The 26,541-nt window shown below is 37.8% G+C and overlaps 1 protein-coding gene and 1 long non-coding RNA gene across 5 annotated transcripts in view; one reads left to right on the forward strand and one right to left on the reverse strand.

Moving 5' to 3' along the window:
* On the forward strand, nt 1-26,077 carry TFRC (transferrin receptor). Of its 3 annotated transcripts, none has more exons than XM_059920870.1 (19): nt 1-343; nt 6,129-6,187; nt 6,748-6,958; nt 7,475-7,685; nt 8,836-8,985; nt 9,158-9,269; nt 10,847-10,960; nt 12,605-12,703; nt 13,085-13,224; nt 14,709-14,866; nt 15,585-15,704; nt 16,854-16,939; nt 17,167-17,230; nt 18,218-18,285; nt 19,173-19,231; nt 19,426-19,507; nt 21,081-21,302; nt 22,283-22,423; nt 23,020-26,077. In XM_059920870.1, the coding sequence occupies exons 2-19, from the start codon at nt 6,152-6,154 to the stop codon at nt 23,260-23,262; spliced, it is 2,316 nt and encodes a 771-aa protein (XP_059776853.1). In that variant the 5' UTR covers nt 1-343; nt 6,129-6,151; the 3' UTR covers nt 23,263-26,077. The 3 variants fall into 3 exon arrangements, with proteins under 3 accessions (XP_059776853.1, XP_059776852.1, XP_059776854.1); XM_059920869.1 differs by lacking the exon at nt 1-343 and adding an exon at nt 661-679; XM_059920871.1 differs by lacking the exon at nt 1-343 and adding an exon at nt 867-919.
* The window catches only part of LOC132364764 (uncharacterized), a 39,414-nt gene continuing 20,303 nt past the window's right edge, over nt 7,431-26,541 (reverse strand). The window contains exon 4 of one of the 2 annotated variants that reach the window (XR_009502906.1): nt 7,431-7,722. This is a non-coding gene — a long non-coding RNA (uncharacterized LOC132364764). Of the gene's footprint in view, nt 7,723-25,594; nt 26,313-26,541 lie in introns of those variants that run through there. The other variant, XR_009502905.1, reaches the window with a different exon arrangement.

The raw sequence follows: 26,541 nt of genomic DNA on the forward strand, positions 1-26,541 counted from the left end.
CGCGCCAGCCGGCCGGCCGAGGACGCGAGGAGGAAGGTGGTGCGCCACCCCCTCGACCCCTCCCGGCACCTGCAGTCTGGCGCCTTTTCCCTCCGACCTCGCCTCCTCGGGTTCCGCGCTCCAGCGAAGGGCCCCCATCCGGCTGCGTGCCCACCCCTAGCCCCGGGCTGTTTCCAGAGCGCCTCCTAAGGTGTACGTGAGGCAGGAAGTGACGCAAAGGGTCTCCGAGGATCTGGAGAGGGCGGGAGACTATAAACGGCTGACTGCAGGCAACCAACCCATCAGAGGGCGTCAGCATCGGCCGGTGACGGGCAGTGGAGCGTCGGACCCGGGAGGCGCCTGTGTGAGTGACACGCTGCTGCTAGAATTCCTCTGACCCTCCTGCCCTCTGTTCAGCCTGCAGGGCTGCTCCGAGCAGTCTCGGGGGCGGCCCTCCGCCGTGCAGTCCAGCAGCCTCAGGGAGCCGCCGGGGGCGCGGGGAGGCTGCAGCGCCTCCGGGTGGGGCGGGAGGGGGATGCGCGCCGCGTGGCGGCGGGGAAGGGGTTGCGGCGGAGAGCGGAGTAGGCTGCAAGTGCAAGCAGGGTGGAGCCGCGCTGCAGAGAGGGGCTGCCCTACCTTTCTCTTCCTCTTGGTGCCCTCCTCCTCTCGGCCCCCGACCGGCGAATGGATTCTGTTACTGGTAGGCGAGATGAGGGGTGCCCCACTGTCGCTCTGCGCCCCGCCATTCTTCTTCCGGTTCCTCAGGCCACCCGGATCCCTTGTCCTCAGTAGCTTGCCCTTAAAAAATGCAGGCCCTCGTGGGACAGCCCTAGCCTGAGGGCTCGGGAGCGAGGCGTGAGCCACGCTGCCGCAGCGCAGAGCCGCTCTGCGGGGAGCACGTGGCCGCTTCAGGAAGAGTTCCCAGGGAATGGCTGTCGCGGTGCGTGGGTGACCTTGAGCTCGTAGCTCTTGGATTCCTTGGGGCCCGCCCGGGCCCTGGTCTCATTGCTGTCCTCGACTGCATTACGACTGGGTCCTGGGCATTTAGGCGGGGGTTTCTATAAGCTGTATATTTGAACTCTAATACAACCTGATCTTTCAGCGCTGCCCGTTGGCCTTGTGTGTGGGTTCTCAGTTTTCCCAAGGCAGAAGCCGACTGAAAGCCGCAGGTGTTCATATTAAGAATATTCGGATTGTTAGGCCCTCCTCACTAACAGATGGGAGACCGTAGGAATAAGATTTATACTTTGTGAAAGCTATGGTCTAGAGGCTAAATAAAAGCTATTTGGATTGGAATCGGCTTTTGCCTTCAGGAAATTAGGAATATGGTATAAAAAGGCTGTGCCGTATGGTATAAATGGGCTTAGAGGCGCATTGTGTCACTGTTTCGGGTGGACAGCTTTCTAAGCTCGTAGTGGGGAGAGTGGGTAAGTTGTGACTTGACTCGGGTTAATGTCTTCCCTCTGCCTACTGCTTGTGGCGACTTTGGGTATACCAAGGAAATTGATTGCTGCTGCTTTTTTCGGAGAAGATTGAAGTAGGAAATAGTTGTCCTGTTACAAAAGTATTTGGATACCTTTATTCTAGGCTTTGATAGGACTTTGGAATACTAGATGCTGATTCTGTGGTATCTGAGCTAGGGAGTTTGACCTTATTGACAAAGACATTTAAGGTGATTTCCAGAAGTGGTTTTCTACCTTTTTTTTTTTTTTTTTGGTGGTATCTTATTTCCCCGACCAGGGATCGAACCCACGTCCCCTGCAGTGGAAGCTTGGGGTCTTTACCACTGGACTGCCAGGGAGGTCCCTGATTTTCTGCTTTGAAAATTAAGGTTAGGCTATCTAAAGTATACTTGTTTGCCCTGCTGTTCCCCCCCCCCCCTCAATTTTGGATTATAATAAACTCAATATGCTTCACAAGAAAATCCAGAATTAAAAAAATTTTGTCATTGATATGAAATATTTTCCAAAAGTCTATATATAGCATAGCATCCTTTAACTTTTCTTTGATGGAATGTTCTGACAAGAACATTGTAGTGCTGGCTGTGAACCTAGCCTGTGCTGAAGATTGTTGGATAGCAAACAACTCAGCTAACTCTGCCCTAAGGGGTGGCATTTATTTGCCTCTGATAATGTAGTTATCTGTAATGGAGACGGCTCCCAGCTAAACTTGAATCAGACAACAACTGAAAGCTCCTAAAAATGATTCTCTGAGGCCTTTTGGAACTCTTCTGTGTGTGTGCCTTCTGTCTGCTCTCGCAGATGAGCACTACACAAACAGACCGCAGGGACTTCAGGTGGTCCTGACCTTCAAGTTGAGCAATCTTTTTTTCAGAAAGCCAAATAGGAATGAAGATTTTGCTTGTTTTCTTTGACTTCCTCCACTGCCTTTTCATTTTAGGCCCGTAAAGTTAACTCTTGAAGCTAGTAAAGACCTTGACCAACCGTCTCTTTACAAGTCATTGTGGGTATACACAAGTATGTGCATTCTGAGGGCCATGCAGAAGTTTTGTAAGTTCCTGTAATCTTTTCATTTTCACCTGCAAGTGCCTAATTGTCTTGGGAAATTGTTTGTAAAATGGGTATCTATAACCAATTGCTTGACATCTTGGAGCTCTGCCAGGTAAAGGTGAAAGTTTTTCTACTTTTTAAAGTTTCCTTACTACCCAAGCTTTACCCAGTCATTTCAGGATAAACCAAATTAGTAGCAAGGATGGGAAGATCCCACATCCAAGGTTTTCATCATATTCTCTTTCATATAATTTCCAAATGATATGAAAAGTGAACCTCATATACATTAAGCATGCCCCAGTACTGTTAACAAATAAAATATCTTTAGTCTTTGTTGATTATGAAATAATTGCATTTCAAGTATTATAGGATAGGGATATCAGAGAAGGCTTCATAGAGATGGCCCTTGAACAGATCTTGGAAGAAATGAGTAGGACTTTAAGAACAGAGGAAGAATGTTAGTGGGTACAGGCAGGGGCTGGATTCTGTCTCATCTTGGAGAAGATAGAGGGCGGCGAAGTAATTAGGTAGTGTAGGTCTCTAGAACAGAGCCTCAAAAGCAGGCAGAGGAACTTCATTTTATGTGATCTCCAAGGACTTGAAACTGTGGCTTGTTTTCTAAATTGAAATGGGCTTGTCAATAATAACAAACAAGTGTCTTATTTTTATTTCAGGTAAAGTGGAGTAGCAGCTTTGGGTATGTTTTATATATAGGTGAAAGTGTATTTTGGTACCTGATCCCCACAGCCCTTTAGCTGTACATATTTTGTACAGAACTATTGTTTTAAGACATCCCAAAGTAGCTTAAGACCACAAGATAATTACTGTATTTAAAAAAAAATTAAATAGAAATTAATGCCACATTTCAAGAAAGTAGGAATAAGATGATTTGAATTTGAAAGAAGTTTGGGGCTGTAGTCTAGCGAGTACCTTTGCCTGCCTCCTGTCTTCCATCCCATGGCTCAATTAAAAAACATTTCAGATCTTCCTTCCATTTCATGTTCAAAACATGTGGGGCTCTGGTTTTGCTTACCTTAATTTTCATTATTGTAAGAAACTGAATAGTTTTCCCAGTTATCACTGAGAACACCAAAGATATACAAGATGCTAATATGAATAAAAATCAAGGTGATGTTTGGTTTGTCTCTTGTAATAGATTGTTAGCACTGGTGGTGACATCTTGACAGAAGCCAAATAAGGGTTGTTTGCCTTTTATACATAGTCTTGTAAGAGAACTACTTGTTTATAGACTGGTATATAAATGGTATGAAAAGTTTCTCTCCCATGCTTTTAGAGCACGTAAATTAGAGTTATTTCAGTTAGAAGAAAATTCATTAAGGGTTCTTTGAAATAGCTTTACTATGTGTGAGATTATTTTGAAAGAATAACTCAATTTTGTTATGTGTAAAACTTCAGGAATAACTTTTGTGGATATCATAGAATTAATTGTGTTCTTCACAGATGTGGGGTTAAATGACGGAGTTAAAATGGAAATTACCTAGGTCACACTTTTTTTCCCCTGACTTGATTTCTTTTATGTTATAGTCTTAATATTGTGTCTGGGGATTGAAATAGAAATAGTGTATCTGTTTTCTCAGTAAAAAATATACTTTTAATTATACAAAATCATGGCATGTGCTATTAATATCTGTTTTTTCAGACTTGCAATCACTCAATCTCATTGTTTATATGTAGATCATTTATTTAAATATGTTGTCACTTTAGTCTTTAATTTAAAACTAGAAGCCTCGAGGAATGGCTGGGTCAGATGAATATTAAACTGGTAAGCTGTTTTTTCCTAGAAAAGGGTGACTAAAGTTGGTTCAGGGTGGGGCCTTCTAGTTCTGGCTCTAGTGATTGGGTCTGTACGGTTCTGGTGCAGTGGTAGTGATAAGCTTTTGTACCACATGGAGCAAGAGATTGTGCTTCTAAGAATATGATCTATTGCTTATTGGCTCTGGTCTTTAAAGCTTGGGGATTAAAAATTGTTTTTTTGTTAATAGGTTTTGATAGACTTTTCTAATGCCAGTTTTTATAATTTCTTTGTTTTACAATCTGCATATATATCATAGCTTGCTTTGTGCAACGTGGGTGTTAAAATGTGCTATGAGTGTACTTGTAGTGGAGGAAAAGCTTTAAAATAGTATGAAATAAATGTCCATTTTATACATCTCAACATACTATCACTTTCAAGCATCTAGATGGATTCAAACCAAATTAATTAGAAAATCTAGATTTCAGTTAATACCTACGCTTTAACTTAAGACTCCCTCTTGGTTACAGAGGTGGTTTGCTTTGAAAAAAGTTGAAATTAATTTCTTAAATTTCTGGAGATGAGAACGCGCTTTCTATAAAACCAGTGTTATAATAGAAACCCATTGGACTTCATTTTTGGATTATCAGTTTTCAGCCTTGAGCAAGTCACTTAACGTCTCAAATAATTGGCATTTTCATCTGTAAAATAGCATACTCTGTGTTTTTCTTTTACCTATTCTTTTTGCATCGAAGATCTATCAAATCATTTGTTAGGAACTGTTCATTTAATCAGAAGGATCAGGTTTTCTCTCCTTTTCTATTGGCGGTGATTTGTTACTGATTTGTGTAGCATAACCAGTCTTAATTTTACTTTTGTTAGGTTTTTTTTTTTCAGGTGCTAGTCTATTTTCTTTTGTATTTGTCTCTTTTCTTTGACTACTAAATTCAATTACTTAAATCTACTTACCATGGATAACATTCTAACTAGTTTTCCTCACATTTTTTTCTTTTTTTAATAAATTTATTTACTTATTTTTGGCTGCATTGGGTCTTTGTCGCTGCGCACGGGCTTTCTCCAGTTGCAGCAAATGGGGGCTAGTCTTCGTTGCTGTGCGCGGGCTTCTCATTGCGGTGGCTTCTCTTGTTGCAGAGCATGGGCTCTAGGCGCACGGGCATCGGTAGTTGTGGCATGCGGGCTCAGCAGTTGTGGCATATGGGCTTAGTTGCTCCACGGCATGTGGGATCATCCCAGACCAGGGCTTGAACCTGTGTCCCCTGCGCTGGCAGGTGGATTCTTAACCACTGCGCCACAAGGGAAGTCCCAGTTTTCCTCACATTTTTCATTAAAAAAATTTCAAACCTACAGGAAAAGCTGAAATAATATTACAGTGTATATCCATGTACCCTTTACCTAGATTCACTGATCGTTAACCACATTTCCTTTATTTCTTACATACTTTTTTAAACTGAACTCTTTGGAATTAAGTGACAGACATCACAATACTTCATCCTTAAATTCTGTGGCATTAATCTCCTAAGAAAAGGGTGTTCTCCTCCAAAAAATGCAATACCATTATCACACTCCTAAATCTAATATTGATACAATACTGTTATCTAGGATATAGTCTATATTCAAATTTCTTGTTTCTTCCAATAATGTCCTTCAAGCTGCCTCCCACCCCAATTCAGGATCTAATCAAGGATCACACTAAATTTAGTTGTCATGTAAACTAAATATCTTGGTTAAAGACCATTTCTAGAAAGGTGATAATATATTTTAAAGGATATTTGATATATAATAATCTAGTGTGGTAATGAAAAGTCCTCACCAGTCTGATACAGTGGTATCTATCTCATTATATTAATTCTGTATTTTACTACTAGGCTCTTCTGTGTGGCAGCTCACAATGATGGATCAAGCAAGATCAGCATTCTCTAACTTGGTAAGATTTTCAGTAAGAAAGATTTATCTGTTACCAGTTTGCAAGAATACGAAGTATACAAGGATGGCTTTCACCCAGTAAGCAGGAAATAATACCCAAAGTTTTCATCAGGTATTCATTTATATTTGAAGTGGTGGTCTTAAGGTGTAACTGATCTCACAAAGGAAGGGTATATTCAGTCTTGAGTAGAGTTAATTATGGAAAATCTTGTAAGAAGTTTCAGGGCAGAGAGACAATCAAGTAGATAAGATGAACTAAAGAAAGCACTGGTCAAATTGTATACCAGTAGACATGCATAACAGAAACCCTGAAGGAAAAGTCTGAATGAGATGAAGGCCAGTGTGTGATCCAGCCCTCATCTGCCATTGACAGAACTGGGCACAGGGAAGAATGCTGATTTGAAGGGGGAACTTCTTTTTCCTTGAGAATGTATAGCAAGTCATAGTAATGGCCCAATAATATGTATAACACCTCACCAAACTTTCTTTAACTGTCCCTATTCCCTTTCTTCTCCTTCATAATGCTTTCTCTCTGTCCTTTTTTTTTTTTTTTAATCTCAGTTTGGTGGAGAACCATTGTCATATACCCGGTTTAGTCTGGCTCGGCAAGTAGATGGCGATAACAGTCATGTGGAGATGAAACTAGCTGTAGATGAAGAAGAAAATGTTGACAATAACATGAGGGGTAACCACACCAGTGTCACAAAACCAAAAAGGTTAAATGGATATATCTGCTATGGGACTATTGCTGTAATCGTCTTTTTCTTGATTGGTAAGAATGGCCATTCAAAACTTAAATGTTCCTTGTCACCAACTCTAGGAATTCTGTTCATCCAGATCAGCAAACATTTATTTCGTACATTTTTATGTGCCATTGTGCAAGGCACTAGGAATACAATGATGGCTAAGACTCTATACCTGCCTTTGAGGTTAGCCTGGTGGGAGAAGAGAGACACATGAATCATTTCAGTGTAATGTGCAAATGTTACACTAGAAATATGCACAGGATATTTGTAGCATAGACCCTGGACCTGAGGATTCAAGGAAGGCTTCGGGGAAGAAAAGGTACCTTTGCTTTGAAAAGGTAACTGTTTAAAATAAAATTATTATATAATAGATTGACTGGTTTAAAATAGACAAAATGGAGATGCATTACTTACTTTCAAATGGCTTACAATTTGATTAAAACCAGTATTTTCAAGGGTTAGCTGAAAATATTAACAATTCTTATAGGAATAGATTATAAATGAAATTCTATGAGTTCAGCTCTGAAACTTTTTATCCTTAGGATTTATGATTGGCTACTTGGGCTATTGTAAACGTGTAGAACCAAAAGCCGATTGTGAGAGACCGGCAGGAACAGGGCCTTCGTGCACAGAGGAGACAGAACCTTTCGAAACAGAAGAGCAGCTCCCCGAAACACGTCGCATATTTTGGGCAGACCTCAAATCAATGTTGTCGGAGAGACTGGATGCCATAGACTTCACCAGTGCCATCAAGTAAGCTTGAGCTGCTTTACAAGTTCAACCTCAGTGCCTAAACAAATATTGATTATTAGGTGCAGTGGAACAAAACAAAAGTGATAGTCTGGAGGAAAAGCTTTATAGAATAGGCGAGACTTCCCATGTTCAGTTAGAGGGTAAAGAGTCAGTAAAGAACTCAAACTATGTTAAGAAAAAATGTTAGAATTTCTGTGGGGACTCTCCTTTTTTTAAAGAAAATTCACAGGCTCTTGATCTTTTTGTCATCTGGTTCTTTGTAGCCTGTTGCTTGCTGTCAGACTTTCTTCTGCTCCGATTTTCCGTCTCAACCCCTTATAAGTCATGCTGAGCTCTGCTGCTATCCATAAGGGCATCGGTAGCCTTTTTCATCCTCTAGTTCAAGACTAACTTGACTGCCCAGCTTGATACGTCTCTAGTATTTCTTGATTTCTTCTGGTTCTCACTCAATCTATACCCTAAGAAGTGTCCTTAAGGTTCCTGTCCTTAGATTTTTAAGGTCTTCTTTGGACACATATCTAACTCTGTGTAAAGAACAAATCATCTTTTACCTTTTGTTAGCCCCCTATAGTTTCAATGTTACAGTAATTCTTTTGGTCTTAAATTAGAAATCTTGGCATTTTTTACTTCATCTGGTGAATACTTCTGTGTATACTGTATATTAGGCATTATGGATAAAGTGAGGATAAGGTCTATCAAAAAAAACATCATATAACTAATATGATGTGTATATTTACAAAGAGTCATGGGAAAGAAATCGGAACGAAGAGGAGTTTTGCTTCCAGGGTATTCAGAATGCTTCAAAAAAGTGAAAATTGAAGCTGTACATCTTGAGTTCACCAGTAGTGATACTATCTTTCATTTTGCTTATAGCAGATCTTCTGGAAGCTACTCATTTCCCCTAAAGTTACCCTAAGCAGATACATCAGATAAAGAGGTTTTAACAGGTTTGAAGTCACAAATTCCCTAAAATATGGGCACACATTTTTTTTCTTCTAAGCTTGTCTCTATCTGGTTAATCCAGGATTTTGGGTCACAGTTAATTTATTTTTTTGAGTTATGCTTTTAAAACGATTTGCTTGATACTTGAGTTCAATGTTTATTTTAGGTTAAACTTTAGTTCATTTAACAGTGACTTTTTTTCCTCCAGGATGCTGAATGAAAATTCTTATGTCCCTCGTGAGGCTGGATCTCAAAAAGATGAAAGCCTTGCTTTTTACATTGAAAATCAATTCCGTGAACTTAAACTCAGCAAAGTCTGGCACGATGAACATTATGTTAAGATTCAGGTCAAAGGCAGGTATGTTGAAAGATGGTAACCTTATTTTATAAGAAGTAGCTATTCTCAGGTGTGCTAATTATAGCAAAGACCTTCAAAATAAATAATGCAAGTCAAATGCTAAATGTATTAAATCCATTTAATTTGTTTCTCAGGAATGCCTTAGCTTCATTTTAACTTAATCTTTTTTTAGCAATGCTCAGAACTCGGTGACCATAGTGAGTAAGAGCGGCGGCAGCAGTATGGCGTACCAGGTGGAGAATCCCGAGGGTTATGTGGCGTATAGTAAGGCTACGACAGTTACTGTGAGTAAGGCAAAACCATGCGTGAGACATTTTCCCCTGTTGACGAGCTCAAAAACTCATTGTCTTTACTGTTCTTAGTATAAATTTACTCATAAAATGTAACTGACCTTGGGATATTTTTGTTCTCAACCCTCCTATGCCACAGTTAAAGTAAAATCCCAAGTCCTCATCTTGGTCAGCAAGGCCCTGAGTAATTCTCCTGCTCCCCTCTTTGCTCACTCTGCTGTGGCCACTCTGACCTCCCTGCTGTTCCTCAAACTCTCAAACTCAAGCATGCTCCCACCTCACGGCCTTTATAGAAGTCGCCTTTCCCTTTGCCTGGCCCACTCTTCCCTTAAGTATTAGCATGGCTTCTTCCCTCACTTTGTGCAAGTCTCTTCCCAGCATTACCTCCTTAGGGAAGTCTTCCTTGATTATCTGATCAAAAATGTCCTTCCTCTAATCACTTCTCCTTATCCTGCTTTATTTTTCTTCCTAGTACTTATAGCACCTGACTTTATTTACTTGTTTCCACACTAGAATGTAAACTACATGAAGGGCTAGGGGTTGGTTTCATGTTCTGCTATATCCCAGAGTCTTGGACAGTGCCTGACACATGGTAGTATTTACTGAATGAATTCATGTATCAGGTATCCCCTTATGTGGGGACAGATATAAATAACCGTCTCAGCTGGAGTCTAAGTTTGGTTCTTTAATGCTTGATCTTTTAAAATTTAGGCAAATACGGCCAAACTACTATAAAATTAAAAAACAGCTAGATAGATCTATCTAGGTTTTTTAGGTTAAAAACCACATATTTATATGCTGGGGTCTATCTAAAAACTGCCTTCCGAGCCAAATGAAGTTTTAGGGTTGTTCTCTGCCTTCCTGGTTTACCTGTGCTGTATCACTTTCCCAGGCCACCCACAAGCCAGTGGTTTGGAGGCGGGTAGATTGTTCTGTTAAAGAACGTGGAGAGTTTTGGTTCACCTGCGAGCTTTCTATATTTAGATATTTGGTTGTTAATGTCAGTTTATAGCTGTACATCTGAACTCTGATAGAGTTTAGGAGCATTATGATAACAGCTTATAAAAACATCTAAAAGTTGATCTATGCAAGTCATTTTATTATAAAACAATTTTTGGACAGATTTATTATCAGAACTTTTAGTTAATTCTTATGTCCTCAATTGTCTGGAGTTCAAGTGTGGGAACATTATGTAATTGGTACTGCCTTGGCTAGCCTATCATATTTATATTGATAGATGTCTCTTTGCTTAAGGATATCTTATTATCCTTTCTCTTTCCCCCAAATATCTGAAGCAATGTAAATTAATTGATGTAAATAATCAATGTTAATTAAAGGCATCATAAGATAATAAATGGCATGAATATAGGAGACCAGAAATCTTGACTTCACTCCTGTTAACCCTGACCAGTTTTGACTTTAGAACTCTCATATATTCTTTCCTGGCCTTGGCCTTCTTTTTTTTCTCTCTTGGTTTTCTCTGTTGGGTTTGACCTGTAAAATATTTGGTGGCAGACTCTGTCGCTATTCTAATACCATAATGCTCACTGAATCTAATGTCTTTATTCTAGGGTAAACTGGTCCATGCTAATTTTGGCACTAAAAAAGACTTTGAGGATTTAAATATGCCTGTGAATGGATCTTTAGTGATTGTTAGAGCAGGGAAAATTACTTTTGCTGAAAAGGTGAGTATGAGTTATTAAATACATTGGTATCATAACATTCTTCAGCTAAATGGTATTGTTAATTTTCTTACATTCTGAAAACCATCTGTCTTAAACTCTCATACCTGATAATATAATTTATTAAAGTACTCTACAAATCAGATAAGTTCCAGTTATTTAAAGTTATAGGATACTTCCAAAACTGGCATATCCACTTGGAGTATTTTGCAGTCATTGTCTTTCAATAAAAATGCAGTAATCTGAAATGCTTAAGTGAAAGAAGTTTAAATTGTGTCTATGTAACTGAGTTATATATAGAATATATATATATATATATAAAATTCAGTTATAACTATGTTTTATAAAAAGGAAAATTAAAAGTCACCTACACAGGGCTTAGAATGGAAAGACAGTGGTTGGTTGTTTTGGATGGGTTTTTATTATTTCTCTTATCTTTTGAACTCTCCTTAAGAGTTAGTTAAACTTTGTTGTGCAGCCACATTGAATTGTTTCTTTTTTACTTTTTAAATTGAGATTTAATCCACATATCATAAAATTCACTCTTTAAAGTGTACAGTTCAGTTTTTAGTATATTCACAGGTTGTGCAACAGTCACCATGATCTAATTCCAGAATATTTTCATCGTCCCCTAAAGAAACCCCATACCCAGCAGCAGTCACTCCCCATTCCCCCCTCCTCCTAGTCCCTGGCAATCACTAATCTACTCTCTGTTTCTATGGATTTGCCTCTTCTGGACATTTTATATGAATGGACTCATACAATATTTTGCGTCTTTTGACTGGCTTCTTTTCACTTAGCATAATGTTTTCAAGGTTCATCCATGTTGTAGCATTAATCAGTACTTCATTTCTTTTTTTGGCTGAATAGAATTCTACTGTGCAGATATACCACATTTTGCTTGGCTACTTATCAACTGATGGACATTCGGGCTGTGTCCACTTCCTGGCTTTATTAATAATGTTACAATAAACATTCATTTACATGTTTTTATGTGAATAGATATTTATAATTCTCTTGTGTATCTACCTAGGAGTGGGATTGCTGGGTCATATGGTAACTCTGTTTAGCTTTTTGAGTATATAATATTTTTGAAATGACAACATTTTAGAAATGGAGGAGAGGTTAGGTTAGTGGTTGCCAGGAGTTGAGGGTGGAAAGGAAGTGGGTGTGGATATCAAATGGCAATGGGAAGGATCTTTGTGGTATTAAAACTAATTGTTCAATATTTTGATTGTTTAGAACTTAATACACACAAACACAGAAATGAGTACAAGTAAAACTGGGGAAATCTGAATAATATTGGTGGATTGTATTGTATCAATGTTAATATTCAGGCTGTTACATTATAGTTTTGCAAAGTTTGACTAATGGGAGAAACTGGGCAAAGTTTACAATGGATCTCTATTACTTCTTAAAACTGCAAATGAATCTACAATTATCTCGTTAAAAATTTCAGTTAAATTTTTTAAAAAAGTTAAATTTTAAGGCAAGTATTTTTTTCTAAACATATAAGCTATTTGAAACATTGGGAGTACTGGTGTAGTCTGCTGTAAACCTTTGTCTTTCAGTATAAGTTCAGTATGTATTCTTCTAATTTTGGTTGATTAGATCTTCATTTTCTGAGCTTTACCTGTTTTTCTTTAGGTTGCAAATGCTGAAAGTTTAAATGCAATTGGTGTCTTGATATACATGGACCAGACTAAATTTCCCATTGTTAACGCAGATCTTCCAGTTTTTGGACATGTGAGTTTTTATTTCTTGAGTAAATGAGTTACTGGGTTCTCCAAATTGTTGCTGGATTCCATCTACATTAACAGAAAGAGAACTGTGCCATCCTTAAATACTCTTTTTCCCTTGGAGAGTTTTAGCAGTAAGTGAGAAGATGAATTACGTGACTTTGAGACCTAATTATTACTCATTGGTAAAAGTACTTTATCAATAGTATCTTGAATTGAGAATTTGACATATGCCATATAAAAATAAGAGTCACATATTATAGAACCACTCAGACTTTCAAACTTTAAGGTGCTAAACTAAACTCAGGTTATAGCCCCATACTGAATTTGAATCTTACAGGGATTTCTTGAATAAATGCCTGAGCTAATTATTCTTTTGTTTTACTAGGCTCATCTGGGAACAGGTGACCCTTACACACCTGGATTCCCTTCTTTCAATCACACTCAGTTTCCACCATCTCAGTCATCAGGATTGCCTAACATACCTGTCCAAACAATTTCCAGAGCTGGTGCAGAAAAGCTATTTCAGTAAGTTCTTATTTGAAAACTGTAATGCAGGGTCAGGTTTTATGATTAGGGAGAAATAATAATAATTTGTTGATTTGATAAAATCTTAAAACAATTGGCTATAATTTTCCACATTTTGGACATTTTGGGGATGGTTAGCTGTTAACTTGGTGTAGATAAAAATGAAATTTTTCCTCCATAAAGTGATCTTAATAACAGACATTGGATTTATAAACTCAAGGAGTCCTTGTTCAATCCACCCAGTGAATTTCTTGTGTAATATTCCCGGCATAGCTTCTGCTTAAGTACTTCCTGTGGTAAAGCATTTTGTTACCTATGGCAACCCGTTCAATTACTGGAGATCTATAAGAATTTGTATTGAGCTGAAATCTTATTCCCTGGAACGCTCATTAGTTCTGGATTTTCTTTTTAAGCAACAGAATGATTCAAGTTTCCTTGTCTATAGATTGAATATCCTCAGTTCTCATGACAGTTTCCAGATGCTTTATAGTCATGATTAGTTCTTCTGGATATCTCCCTAGTGTATTAGTATCCCTCTTTAGAAATAGAACTCAGTCTGATTAGAGTACATGTCATTAATTTTTATCTTGATCTGGATATATTTCCCACCTGGTATTGGCATGGGATGTCAGTCTAGTTTCAAAACTCATGTGAGCATTTATTTGCTATGTGACATAGAACAAGTCAATCTTAACCCCATTGATCATGTTTCTTTGACTTAATTGGATAGCTATAAAGTATATTCTACTTAGCAGGTTTATTGGTATCAAACGAAGAGCCATGTACATGTAAGGACTTTCAAATATCCTATATGGCTATTAATAATGCTGTTTAAGAGGTTTTTGTAATGGATGATTCTTTTTGACTAAAACCAAACTTAGAATCAGCTAATTCTTCCTACCATCTACAAGTCTTTCCTAACCTATGAAGCCAGCCCCTTATCTTCTTGTGTAGTGTGGAGTAATGATGTTTTGACATATTTATGTAAGTAAGCCCTTTTAGAGTAGTCAGTGTTCGGATAACACATGAGGAATCAGATAGGGGAAGATATCTAACCTAACTACCAGCAGCATGAGAGTATGCTTTCTTAACTGAAATAAGAATGTATACTACCCTTGTTAGGAAACATGAGAATATATTAATGTACTTTTATGTATAAGAACTTCCTTCTGAGTCAATCTTGGAATCTATTTCAGATGTAAATTGTAGCTATGTCTCTGGCAGAAAGGCACACATCAGATGGGATAGGTAATACATTTTTTAGAAAACATTGGTTAAATTAGGAAGTAACTCATGGTTTTCAAATGACCGCCTACAGATCAGAGTAAAACACAAATGTTTGGCCACTAGTGAATAATTCTGTATGTTCTATTTATATGTCCTCTTAACCTAGAACTTTACTGGACAGTAGGAAGGACTGATTTTGTAAACCGGCGGGAGGTTAACAATAACTCAGAACTCTGATCTCTGTTTTCTACTTCTAGAAATATGGAAGGAGACTGTCCTTCTATTTGGGGAATAGACTCTTCATGTAAGCTGGTATCCTCACAGAACAAGAATGTGAAGCTCACTGTGAACAATGTGCTGAAAGAGATAAGAATTTTTAACATCTTTGGAGTTATTAAGGGCTTTGAAGAACCAGGTAAAGATCCTTGGGGGTTTTTCATTTGTTTTGTTTTCCTTACTCTTAAGGATGTGGCCAGAGGGAGGGAGTGCAGGAAGGCTGACTTGGCTTGGTTTCTTGAAATGCTAAATCTTATCTGTCCTAAAGCGAACTGTTCAGGTGTCAGTTTTAGTGGGAGGTAATAAGGTCCTAGGAAACTAACTTGTCAAAAACTGACCATTATGACTAGAAAATCTCTTGTAAGTTATTAAATAGACCAGAGGTAAGCAAATTTCTTCTTAAGGGGGCAAATAATAAACATGTTGCAGGCCATACAGTCTCCATTGCAACTCTTCAACTCTGCCACTGTAGCATAAAAATAGCCATGGACAATATGGGCATGCAGGCTGTAGTCTGCCAGTGTATCTGAATGCCATCAAATAATAATATTTGGTAAGGAAAGCCCTTGCACTTCAGTGCTTATTAGACAACTAGCACAAATAAGTAGTCAGTGAGTAACCTTATTGGTAATGTAGAAAAAAGAGTAGCAGTATGAATAAGGGAAAAGAGATCAGTATTGTCATGTGAATTTTTTAATCCCTGGAGTCCTAAGTCAGATCTGAAGGAAGGCTCTCTTACCCTTAGTGCATATACTACATTTTTACCCTTCTACTAACGTGCTTATTCTAGACTTCAATATTAGAAAACAGTTTAAAAGCTGATTGTATAATTTATCTTTTTTTTTTTTTTAATTAAGATCGCTATGTTATAGTAGGGGCCCAGAGGGATGCCTGGGGTCCTGGAGCTGCAAAGTCCAGTGTAGGAACAAGTCTCCTATTGAAACTTGCCCAGATACTTTCCGATATGGTCTTAAAAGGTAGAGTACAAATTTTGAGAACTTGAACATCTATGTACTATATTTCTAAATGTTGTAATATGCTTTGCTCACTTTTGCCTATATTCTTATGGTTCACTTGTGTTAGACCCTGAATTCTTAAGTACAAAGCAGGTTGTCTTTTGTTGTATCTGCCTTTGACTTTGAAACAGCTTTCTGTGCAGTGTCTTCATTGTACTGGGAATCATGAGTTTCTTTGAGATGCTGGAAAGCATTATATTGGGCCCTAAATTCTTAGTTTGACATATCCAGAATGATACAGCAAATCTAACATGGTCCCTAAGGAATCTATTTGAAAGCAAGCAGTGTCATACCTTTGCACTAATGTTCTATAGTTTTGTTATAAAATGATAATATATAACTTAAATATTTATAAATACAACATAGAATATGTATTTATATATTTGATTTATAAATATATAATATTATATAGTATATAATTAGTTTATGTAAGAAAGGCTTCCTTTCAAGCCTTTCTCCCATAGTACTTGCCACTCCTTTATACCCACCCACATGCAAACCCCCATCACATTCATGAATCTTTGGGTCATAGGGTAAGTTGCAGTGCTTAACTTTAATACAAAAGTACATTAATGCAGAAAACTACATACCCAGGGGAGGGGGAGGGATGGAGGGTAGTGGCACATAAAACCCCCAAAGGAGCTGTCATTAATGTAATTTCTCTGAAAACTCACTCTTTCCTAAACTTAAATTTGTGAGTTTTAATTTTATTTCAAACAGTTGTTTTTAAAGTAATCTAGTGTTTTAAGTGACTTACCTCTAGGCACATTGTTTTCAAAGAAGATACTTTGGCTATGATGTCCAATATCTCTTGGTCTGGAAGTTATAAGGGACTCAAAGAATGGAGTGTAAAAGAGTGAGGTCTAGTAAGCTGGTCCCTACTATGTACTTAAGATCTTATTTGCAAATGATCTCCTATCCTGTTCTTTGCTATATTACTTTAAAATTTGATTTCTCTTTCTTTTTTTGGTTCTTTCACCTGGGGCCTCCAAAGGAAAAGAAATATTTCTGAATCTGCAGTCTTGAATTAGAAGTTTCTGATTTCATCTTAAGTCAGTTACCTACCTATAACCTTTACCAAGACAAAACTAACTTTTTGTTGTCTTTTAGGTCAGTTTAAACCCAGCAGGAGCATTGTCTTTGCCAGCTGGAGTGGTGGAGACTTTGGAGCTATTGGTGCCACTGAATGGCTAGAGGTATTATCTATATATCATCCATACCCAGAATGGGCACTCGAACTTGTATTGGCTTAAGCTGTCCTCCAGAAACCATGCTCTTTTAAATTTGATTATATCATTTTTACCTTTGTATGTTTAGTTTCAATAGAATCCAAACTTAAACAGAAATCCCTAATAATAGCTACTGTCTGTGACAATTAAGTTAATACATATTTAGTACATTCGTATTTTTCCTTCTCTTCTAGGGATACCTTGCCTCCTTGCATTTAAAGGCTTTCACTTACATTAACCTGGATAAAGCTATTCTTGGTAAGTATCCTTTCATTAGCCATTTATAAATTTATAAACTACTTATAGAATAGTAGAAGAAAGCTTTCTAAAGCAGCACTTGTTATTTTTTACGACTTACACTGGACATAACCAGATCAAAAGACTGACTTAGCTTCCTTTTAAATAGTGGATTAAGTTATAGAATGGGTACAGACTGCCTTGTCTAGAGCAATGGTCTTAATGTGGTCCCAGATCAGCAGCATCAGGATCACCTGGGAACTGTTAGAAATGCAAAATTTCAGGCCCTACCCTAGACCTTCTGAATCAGAATCTGGAGCACAGTGGCCAGCAAACTGTGTTCTAACAAGTGCTTTAGGTGATTCCGTTGCACTAAAGTTTGAGAACCACTAGTTCTCTACTTTGGACCAGAAGGAACTAAACCATACCAATAGAATGGTATTCTAGAGACTAATTCACAACTTGCTAGATTGTGGCATCATGGATAGAAATACAAGATAATCAAACTTCTGAAAGAGTTCGGTGTTATTTAAAGTACAGATGTAGCTAGTGGATGAACTGGCTGAATAAATTGGATGAACTGGAGAGTAATGAAATGTCTACTTTGAGAATAAAAAGGAAGGCGTTACAATTAAACTAAATTTTATTAGATTAGTCATTATTGCCATTTTACCTTTGCAGCAGAATGTATTGAATATAGCAAGCTTACTGTAGCTAATAGATGCCTGCCCTAACATGGGTGAACCAGAAAGGTACCAGAAAAACAGGTCATTAACATTAAATATGCAAACTCAAGGAGTAAGAGCTTCAGTTGAGTGAAATTAGGGTTATCAGTCACGAAAGAGCTTGACTCAACCATTTTTTTATCTACTTCATTAAGACGACAGTTGTTGTATATGCCACTGATCTAGGTTATTGTCTTCCTGTTTGCCAAGTAGTTTTATAGAAGTAGCAGTGTGCAAATTGCTTGACTAAAGAAGGAGCAATGTTAAAATAATCTCTTTGCAGGTACCAGCAAGTTCAAAGTTTCTTCCAGCCCACTGTTGTATTCGCTTATTGAGAAGACGATGCAAGATGTGAGTGTATACCTACTTATGAAAGTGTAATGTAAATTAGACAAAAAATTAAGATGAAAAACATTGATATTTAAACTGTAGGTGCCCACAGAGGTTATCTATAGAGTCAGAATGTTAAGGAAGGTTTAAATGAACTTGAACCATACCTGAGACTTAAATAAGAAGGCCAGATGAGATAGTCATTGAATAAAAACAGACATGTGAATGAGTGAGGAACAAAGTTTCCCTGATGGGATTAGAGACAATATATTGGAGTGACTGAAGTTGGCGAGAAATAAGGGTCAGGGAACTTGACCTTGATCCCATGGGAAACTAGGGATTGCTATAGGGTCTCCAACAGGGCAGTAATGTACTTGCAGGTTAGGCTGGCAGTAGTATAAAATGTGCTGGAAGGAAGAAACCAGAAAGAAGATAGGCAGATCATAAAGACTAGAGAGGGCTTTTTTTTTTTTTTTTTTTTTTTAAATGGCACAACTTTTTTTTTTTTTTTTTAACTTTGGGTTTATTTATTTATTTATTTATGGCTGCGTTGGGTCTTCGTTTCTGTGCGAGGGCTTTCTCTAGTTGCGGCAAGTGGGGGCCACTCTTCATCGCGGTGCGCGGGCCTAGAGAGGGCTTTTAAAACTGTGGTGAAGTCACCTTTAAAATGTTAAGAAGGAAAACTTTTTTTTTCTCACCATAACTAGAGGAACTAACAGCACGAGCCTAGTAGAAGTAACTTCAGAAATTTGGGATTGTTTTAACTGTCTTAAATTTTTTTCAAGAAGATATAATAAAAAATTTAATATTTTTAATAGATGTTTATAGAGAAAAATGTTAGTGACTAGCCTGAATGAATAAGTCCAGAAAGGTTCATTGTAATGATAAAATAATTCCTTATTTTACAGGTGAAACATCCAGTTACTGGGCTCTCTCTATATCGGGACAGCAACTGGATCAACAAAGTGTAAGCTGAGAAAAGTGAATGAATAGCTAATAGAAAAGCAGAGTCACTCAATAAGTAGCACCTACTGTGTTAGGTAGAGGTTTAAACATAACCTTGCAGTGAGTTAAAATTTACTTGGGGGTAGGGTAGGGTTGCATGTAGCAGTCTTTTTCTTCAGATAACTTTCTAAAAACACATTCCTGCTTTTCTTGCAGCGAGAAACTTTCTTTTGATAATGCTGCTTTCCCTTTCCTTGCATATTCTGGAATCCCAGCAGTCTCTTTCTGTTTTTGTGAGGTAAGTCTGAAGAACGCTACAGCATTATATCTTAGATCTTCTTTCGTCAGTTTTGAGGCCAAGTTTCCTAGAGTGCTTATATGTTTTGAGAAGTTAGATACATGCAGTTATTGTAATCTCGCTTATTATCAGTCTTAAGATAGAATTTTAATCTTGCCTTAGTTAGCATTTGAGTTTATTTGCTAAACTTCTTCAGTTATGTATGATGAGTTTTAATAACAAGGCCGTCTATTGAACAGTGCAGTATAGAATATTTCCTTCAAACAAAGTTCTATAGGATAATAATACTGTTCTTGATGCCTGTTGAAATACGGTTGTAGATGTTCGTCCTGAGATGTTAGTCTCTTAAGCAGGGATTATAGATAAAAGCAGAAAAACCAAACAGAGGTAAGATTTTTAAGAGACAGAACTTTGAACTGACCAAGTTGGAAAACAAGATTGACTTGGTACAAGAGCCAATTAGAAGGCACTGAAAACCAGGCAGAGTAAAAAGAATGATGAAGGCTTCTGTGCTGAAGGGCTAGAGTTGGAAAACCAGCTCCGTAGCAGGCTCTTCTGCGGTGTGAAGAGATCCCAGAGTTACCATAGCGGGTCAGCATGGAAGCTGTTGACTTTGGCATCAAATTGATGATCCAGTAGAGGCCAGGCCCTTAATAGACTTCTTAACCACTGGGGGTTTTAGCCTGGAACTAGGACGGAAAGGTGTGAAGTGAGGGAGTGATGAAAGATCTGGATTTGGGGATTAACATAGCTGGAATTCCCCTTTCTGCTAGAGCAACAGTATGAATGGTATTGAAATATCTGGTCATTATGTCTATTTAGTACTTTAGGAAGAAGTGAGTGTCAGGTCCTAGGGTTGAGGAAACTTATGGATGATTTCTGTTGACCTTCAGAAGTCATGTTTTTTTTAAAAACTTCTTAATGATTCCTAGCAGTGCTGGTTCAGAGGTATAGGTAATACAGATATATACAGTCTGAAAGTAAAGAATTGAGGTCAAACCAAAGGATTGCCAATGAGATTGTCACCGAGGACAGTGGTAGGGAATAGAGTTGAAGAAATAGCTACTAAAGTTGTCCAGTGAAAGTGGAGAGAAGTTCTTGTGAGCATCAAACGGTCTTGTTAGAAAGGTAACATGTATGAATGGATGAATGCTGCATGAAGAAGAAGAAGGTAAATTTTTATCTAAAAGTAACACTTTATATTGAAAGTACATTTCATGCATGCTCTCCTCTTTCCTCATTAATATGGGCCAAACTTCCCAGAGAGAAGGGAACAAGGATATAACCTCAAGGAATTTGGCTAGAAATCTGTTTAGGGTCTGTGATGTGATTGATAGAGCAGGGATTCTATGGAACCTAGAAGAAACTAATCATTCCAGGAGTAGGTTAGGTTCAGAGGAACTAGCAAAAGCCGTATCTTCTTAAAGTAGTGGAGATGAGATAAAGTTGGAGTAGGAATATATTAGAAGCAGAGGAAGAATTACAGTTACTGTTACTTTGATGGGGAAACTAGAATGTGAGGTTCCTAGTCTTATAACCCACCTGAGTACATTAACCTACCTTTGTTTTCCAGGACACAGATTACCCTTATTTGGGTACTCCCATGGATACCTATGAGGTACTGAATCAGAATGTTCCTCAGTTGAACAAAATGGCACGTGCAGCAGCAGAAGTAGCCGGTCTGCTTGTGATTAAACTTACCCATGATGTTGAATTGAACCTGAACTATGAGATGTATAATGACAAAATACTTTGGTTTGTGAGAGAAATGAACCAGTTCAGAGCAGACATAAAGGTGAGCGCTAACTAAAATCAGGTTCTTACTGCTGAAGTATCAAGCAGTTTGAAGAATAATGTCTAGCTGTTCCTGGACAGCATGATTGGTAGCCAAAGTATGTTTTAAAGTGAACTGAAGTATAATTTCACTTAGAATCCGTAACTCATTTGAAAGGGAAGTTGGGAGGCCGAAGGTTGTAGATAGCCCACAGCAAGTCTTTCAGAATCTAAAATGGTGTTAAGCTTTCTCTCATTCATGTATCCCAAGCAACCCATAAAGAACTTGGGCCTAGAGAATATAAAGATCTCAACTATGACTCTGAACCTGTGAGTTGGGCCACATGTGCCTTGCAGAGATGACATGGATGGAGAGAGAACATAGCCAGTGGTTAAAGTGTTATTTAGTGTTGATCCTTTGTGTCTAATATTCAAACATTTGATAAAACCAAATTAATATTAATAAGTGGCTTTTATGGTACTAGAAGTCAATTTAACAGATCCCTTAAATGAAGTAAATCATTGATAACCGAATCTTAATGATTAGGATTGGCTTACTTGAAACTAATTGTAACTGATCAGAAACTGGGACTTACCAGATGGAAATAACTAGATTTTGAAGTTCACTGAACCAAAATGTTTGAAGTTTGCCACCAAAGGGAAAATGAACCAGAAAGAATATACTACACAGGATTATATACTTTTACTAAGTACATTATATTACATTTCTTGATGAGGATGGTTTTCTTATGAGACTAAGAATGGATAATTGTACTATCTGCTGAGCTTAAATATGAGCGTGTTATGAGTTTATAGAACTTGGAACCTCCTGTACAAGATGGTTAAGTCTAGCTTTTGCTGGCTTGAGGTTGTCTGTGAGTCTCACCCCCTTGTATCAGAATCATTTCAGTTAGTACACCTAAATTTAGAAAGGTATATAGAATAACATCCTTAGAAATATAACATCTAATAAATAGTGAGTTTAATATCTTTCTGCTTCAGGAGATGGGTCTGAATCTACAGTGGCTGTATTCTGCTCGTGGAGACTTCTTCCGTGCTACGTCTAGACTAACAACCGATTATAAGAATGCTGAGAGGACAAACAGATTTGTCATGAGGGAGATCAATGACCGTATCATGAAAGTACGTAAACCCTTAGAAAAGGAGGAATTCAAGTATGTGCATTTTTAATTGGTAAATCTTGTGTTTCTAAAAAGTAGAGTAATAATTCCAGGAGCCTAGAATCCTTTGCTGCTTTAGAATTCAGCACAAATTTTAACTTTTACTTATTAGCAAGGTATAAAGCCAACATATCTAAACTGGAAATACAAAAGACATTTGACCTCGTATTAACTTTTTTAGGCTTTAAAAACATTTTAAAGAAGGGATCATTAATGGTATTTCTGTTTAATTTAGCCCTTAGCTGCTTTTAGCCTAGTCTGCTTGGAAGAAGCAGAAGACTGCATTACAGTGGAAACTTGTAAACCTTCCCTGTATAGCCTCCGACCAAAAAAAAAAAAACCAAAAACGCAATGCAGTTAGAGTTTACAAAGGAATTGACAACTTGCTTTACAATTTTAACATTAGAAGATTAGTAGCCTGTTCTCAACATTCTTAAATTCAGGGAAATTTTAACATTTGAAGTGAGAGAATGACAGTTGTTTTACTCTATCAGGTCCTTTCCTCACAACAAAAGTCAGAGCACTGTGTAAGCTCCCTTGTATGTTTTGTTTTCGTAGGTGGAATATCACTTCCTGTCACCCTACGTATCTCCAAGAGAGTCTCCTTTCCGACATATCTTCTGGGGCTCTGGCTCTCACACTCTGTCAGCTTTACTAGAGCACTTGAAGCTGCGGCAGAAAAATAACAGTGCTTTTAATCAAACACTGTTGAAAAACCAGTTGGCTCTAGCAACTTGGACTATTCAGGGAGCTGCAAATGCCCTCTCTGGTGACATCTGGGACATTGACAATGAATTTTAAATGTGATACCTATAACTTATATAAGAACATCAGGGTAGTGTGGTTCCTAGACTTGTGTTGGTTGTGCTAAATTTTCAGTAGGGCTACAAAACCTAATACTGTTAAAATTCTACCCAATCTTGGTACTGCTAGATGTCTTTAGGCAGCAGCTTTTAATACAGGGTAGGTACCTGCACTTCAAGTTAAAGTGACTAACCACTTAAAAAAATGTTCACGATAGAATATTTTCTCTGATTCTCTCTAGAGTTTTAAGTGCTTTGTAATGGTAAACTGCCTCTTTCCTGTTACAGTTATGAAAAAGTCAGAACCAGTTACGTGAACTATTGCTCTAAATCCTAAGTACGTGAACTGGTATCTTCTGAATTGGAGGCGGAAGGTGATACCTGCTGAAGGTGGAAAGTGGCAGCTTAGCGTGATCCTCCACCTTCACTGGATGCCAGATAGGAGATCCCAGGCTGTAAGGCTTTACTCTCCACGTGAGATCTCTGCCTTCTTTAAGGATTTAGCTGGTTTCCACATCTGAAAGTGAAACAGTTCACTTTCAGAAGAGATGGGACTTGTTTTCTTGCCAGTGAGGTCTGAAATAGAGGTCCTTCAGCTGCATAAAAAGGAGGTTCAACTGTTTAATCACAGGAGTAAGGCCTTAATGTGTTAACCTCAAGATTATGTATGAAAAGAGGAGACCAGAAGCCAAAGACCTAGTCTATTTCCTCTTCCTCTGTCCCTCGTCCCATAAACCTTTGTTAGTTTTTTGTTTTCGTTTTTTCCAAGGTATTTTGAAAGAGAACCAAGTTTTAGGTGTTTAATTTCAAACTCAGTTCGTCAGACTTTAAAGAACACACTGCCAAATTTTGGCCAAAGTGTTAATTTTTTGGAAAAGCTTCCTGTCATTTTGGCACTGAGATATTTATTGTTTATTTATCAGTGACAGAGTTCACTATAAATGGTGTTTTTTTTATAGAAGATAATTATCGGAAGCAGTGCCTTCCATAATTATGACAGTTATACTGTCGTTTTTTTTTTAAATAATAGCAGCATCTGCTAATAAAACCCAACAGATACTGGAAGTTTTGCATTTGTGGTCGACACTTACGGGTGTTAGAAAACAACCGCAAGCCAAATAAAATTATAAAGCTAAGTCTTGGAGAAGAATTAAATTTAATTAGTGGTTGCTAATCAAGTTAAATTTCTATTTAGCTAACCAGATAAAAACAGCAGTTCCCCTAAATGCAGTGAATTGTGACCAAGTTATAAATTAATGTCACTTAAGAGCTGTGATCGTACTCATACATGCAAAATTTTACAGCTCAATTTATCCAAGGTGTAACTTTAATTCGAATTTTGCAAAATTTCCAGTACCTTTTTCACAAACCTAACTCACATTATCGGGAGCAGTGTCTTCCATAATGTATAAAGAACAAGGTAGTTTTTGCCTACCACAGTGTCTATATCGGAGACAGTGATCTCCATATGTTACACTAAGGGTGTACGTAATTATCGGGAACAGTGTTTCCCATAATTTTCTTCATGCAATGACGTCTTCAAAGCTTGAAGATCGTTAGTATCTAACATGTATTCCCAGCTCCCTCTTATTCTCTTTTAGTTTTAGTTGCAGAAACATGGAGGTCATTAAGCATTTGGTGGATAACTTCAACCACTGTAAAATAAAATTACTTCCTTCAAGAGTCTTTGTTTTTAAACCTAACGTTGTGTTTTGTTATATTTGTGGTTTCCCCAGGTCTTCTGTTTAGTGGGATAGTAGCATACATTTATAATGTTTGCTGTTGTCAAACGAATTTAACTTTATCCCCTTATTTGCATGTTATCGCCTATAAACTTAGTTCATACAAGTCTGAATCCAGAATTGACCTTTTAGCTTAGAGCAGGGGAAACTTATATAGGAGTTTGGGGGGAGGGGGGAGGGGGGAGTGGAGGGTGTGGGGAGATGAAGCTTGCAGAGAGGTATTTGATCATGTCTCCCCAACCATTAGGATTTGGTGGTTATAAGTTAAACATAGATGTGAACAAATAAGTTTGAGGCTACATCAGTCAGGAATTTATTTTCTACTCAGCCATCATTATAAACCTGATAATCAGCTATTTGTTCTGAGGCAGTTCAATACTGTCGCCTAAGAAAAAGTCCATAGGGTCTCTTCAGATTCTTAAACTTAGTGTCATTTATGTAAGTTAAAATAGATGTAGATTAATACAGTCTCACTGATTTGACCATTCACAGTCTATTTTAGTCTTTACAGTGTTTTATCTTGAACTGATAGTTAGTGGTAAGTGAAAAGGTCATAGCTGGGATTCCTGGTTTGAGTATCATGCTTTATTGTATTTTAATGAAAGTTCAGTGACTTCAAGGCATATTATGAACAATGGGCATACATTTTACAACAGTAAATCTCTTCAAAAAACTTTTCTGTAGTTAGGACTAAGTTATTTACAATCAAACAAGTCGGTAAGTGGTAAAGGGCTTAATATTCCTGAATGAAATGTGTATCTGACTAGTGACAACCAACTGGTCTTCAGATTTTTTCTGGTTTTAGATGTCATGTGCATTTTGAAGGTAAAGCATAAAATGAGTGAGCTTTGTCATGATTCACTATTCTAGAACTTGCATGACCTTTATTGTGTTTCCTTTTGAATGTTCTTGAAATTTTAGTTGGCTAAACATGGTTTATTAGACTTGTCAACTTACTGCTCAGCTGTGTCTTCGTAAACAAGTGATATGCCCTTATAATTGTATACAATCTGGTATGTGCAACAATGTGGAGATTCCTCATCTGATTTAATAAAATGCTTGAACACTGTTGTCATTTTTAATAGACTTTTTAGATCAGTTTTAGGTTCCCAGGAAAACTGAGCAGAAAGTACAGAGAGGTCCCATATACTCCCTGTCTGCACACTGCTCCCACCCGTTTCCCCCACTATCGACGTCCTGAGAGCCCCACCCCCAAGAAGTACCTTTGTCACAATCAATGAATCTAACTTGACACATCATTATCGTCCATAGTTGACATTATGATTCACTCTTGGTGGTGTACATCCTATGGGTTTGGACAAATGTATAATGACATTTTTACCATTATGGTACAATACAGAATAATTTTACTGCCCTGAAAATCCTCTGTGCTCTGCCTCTTCATCTTCCCTTCCCAGGAACCCCTGGCAACCCTTGATATTTTTACTGTCTCCATAGTTTTGCCTTTTCCAGAATGTCATATAGTTAGAATCATACAATTCATTCAATCTAGCTTTTTCAGATTGGCTTTTTTC

This window comes from Balaenoptera ricei, chromosome 4 (assembly GCF_028023285.1).
Source record: "Balaenoptera ricei isolate mBalRic1 chromosome 4, mBalRic1.hap2, whole genome shotgun sequence".
NCBI lineage: Eukaryota > Metazoa > Chordata > Mammalia > Artiodactyla > Balaenopteridae > Balaenoptera > Balaenoptera ricei.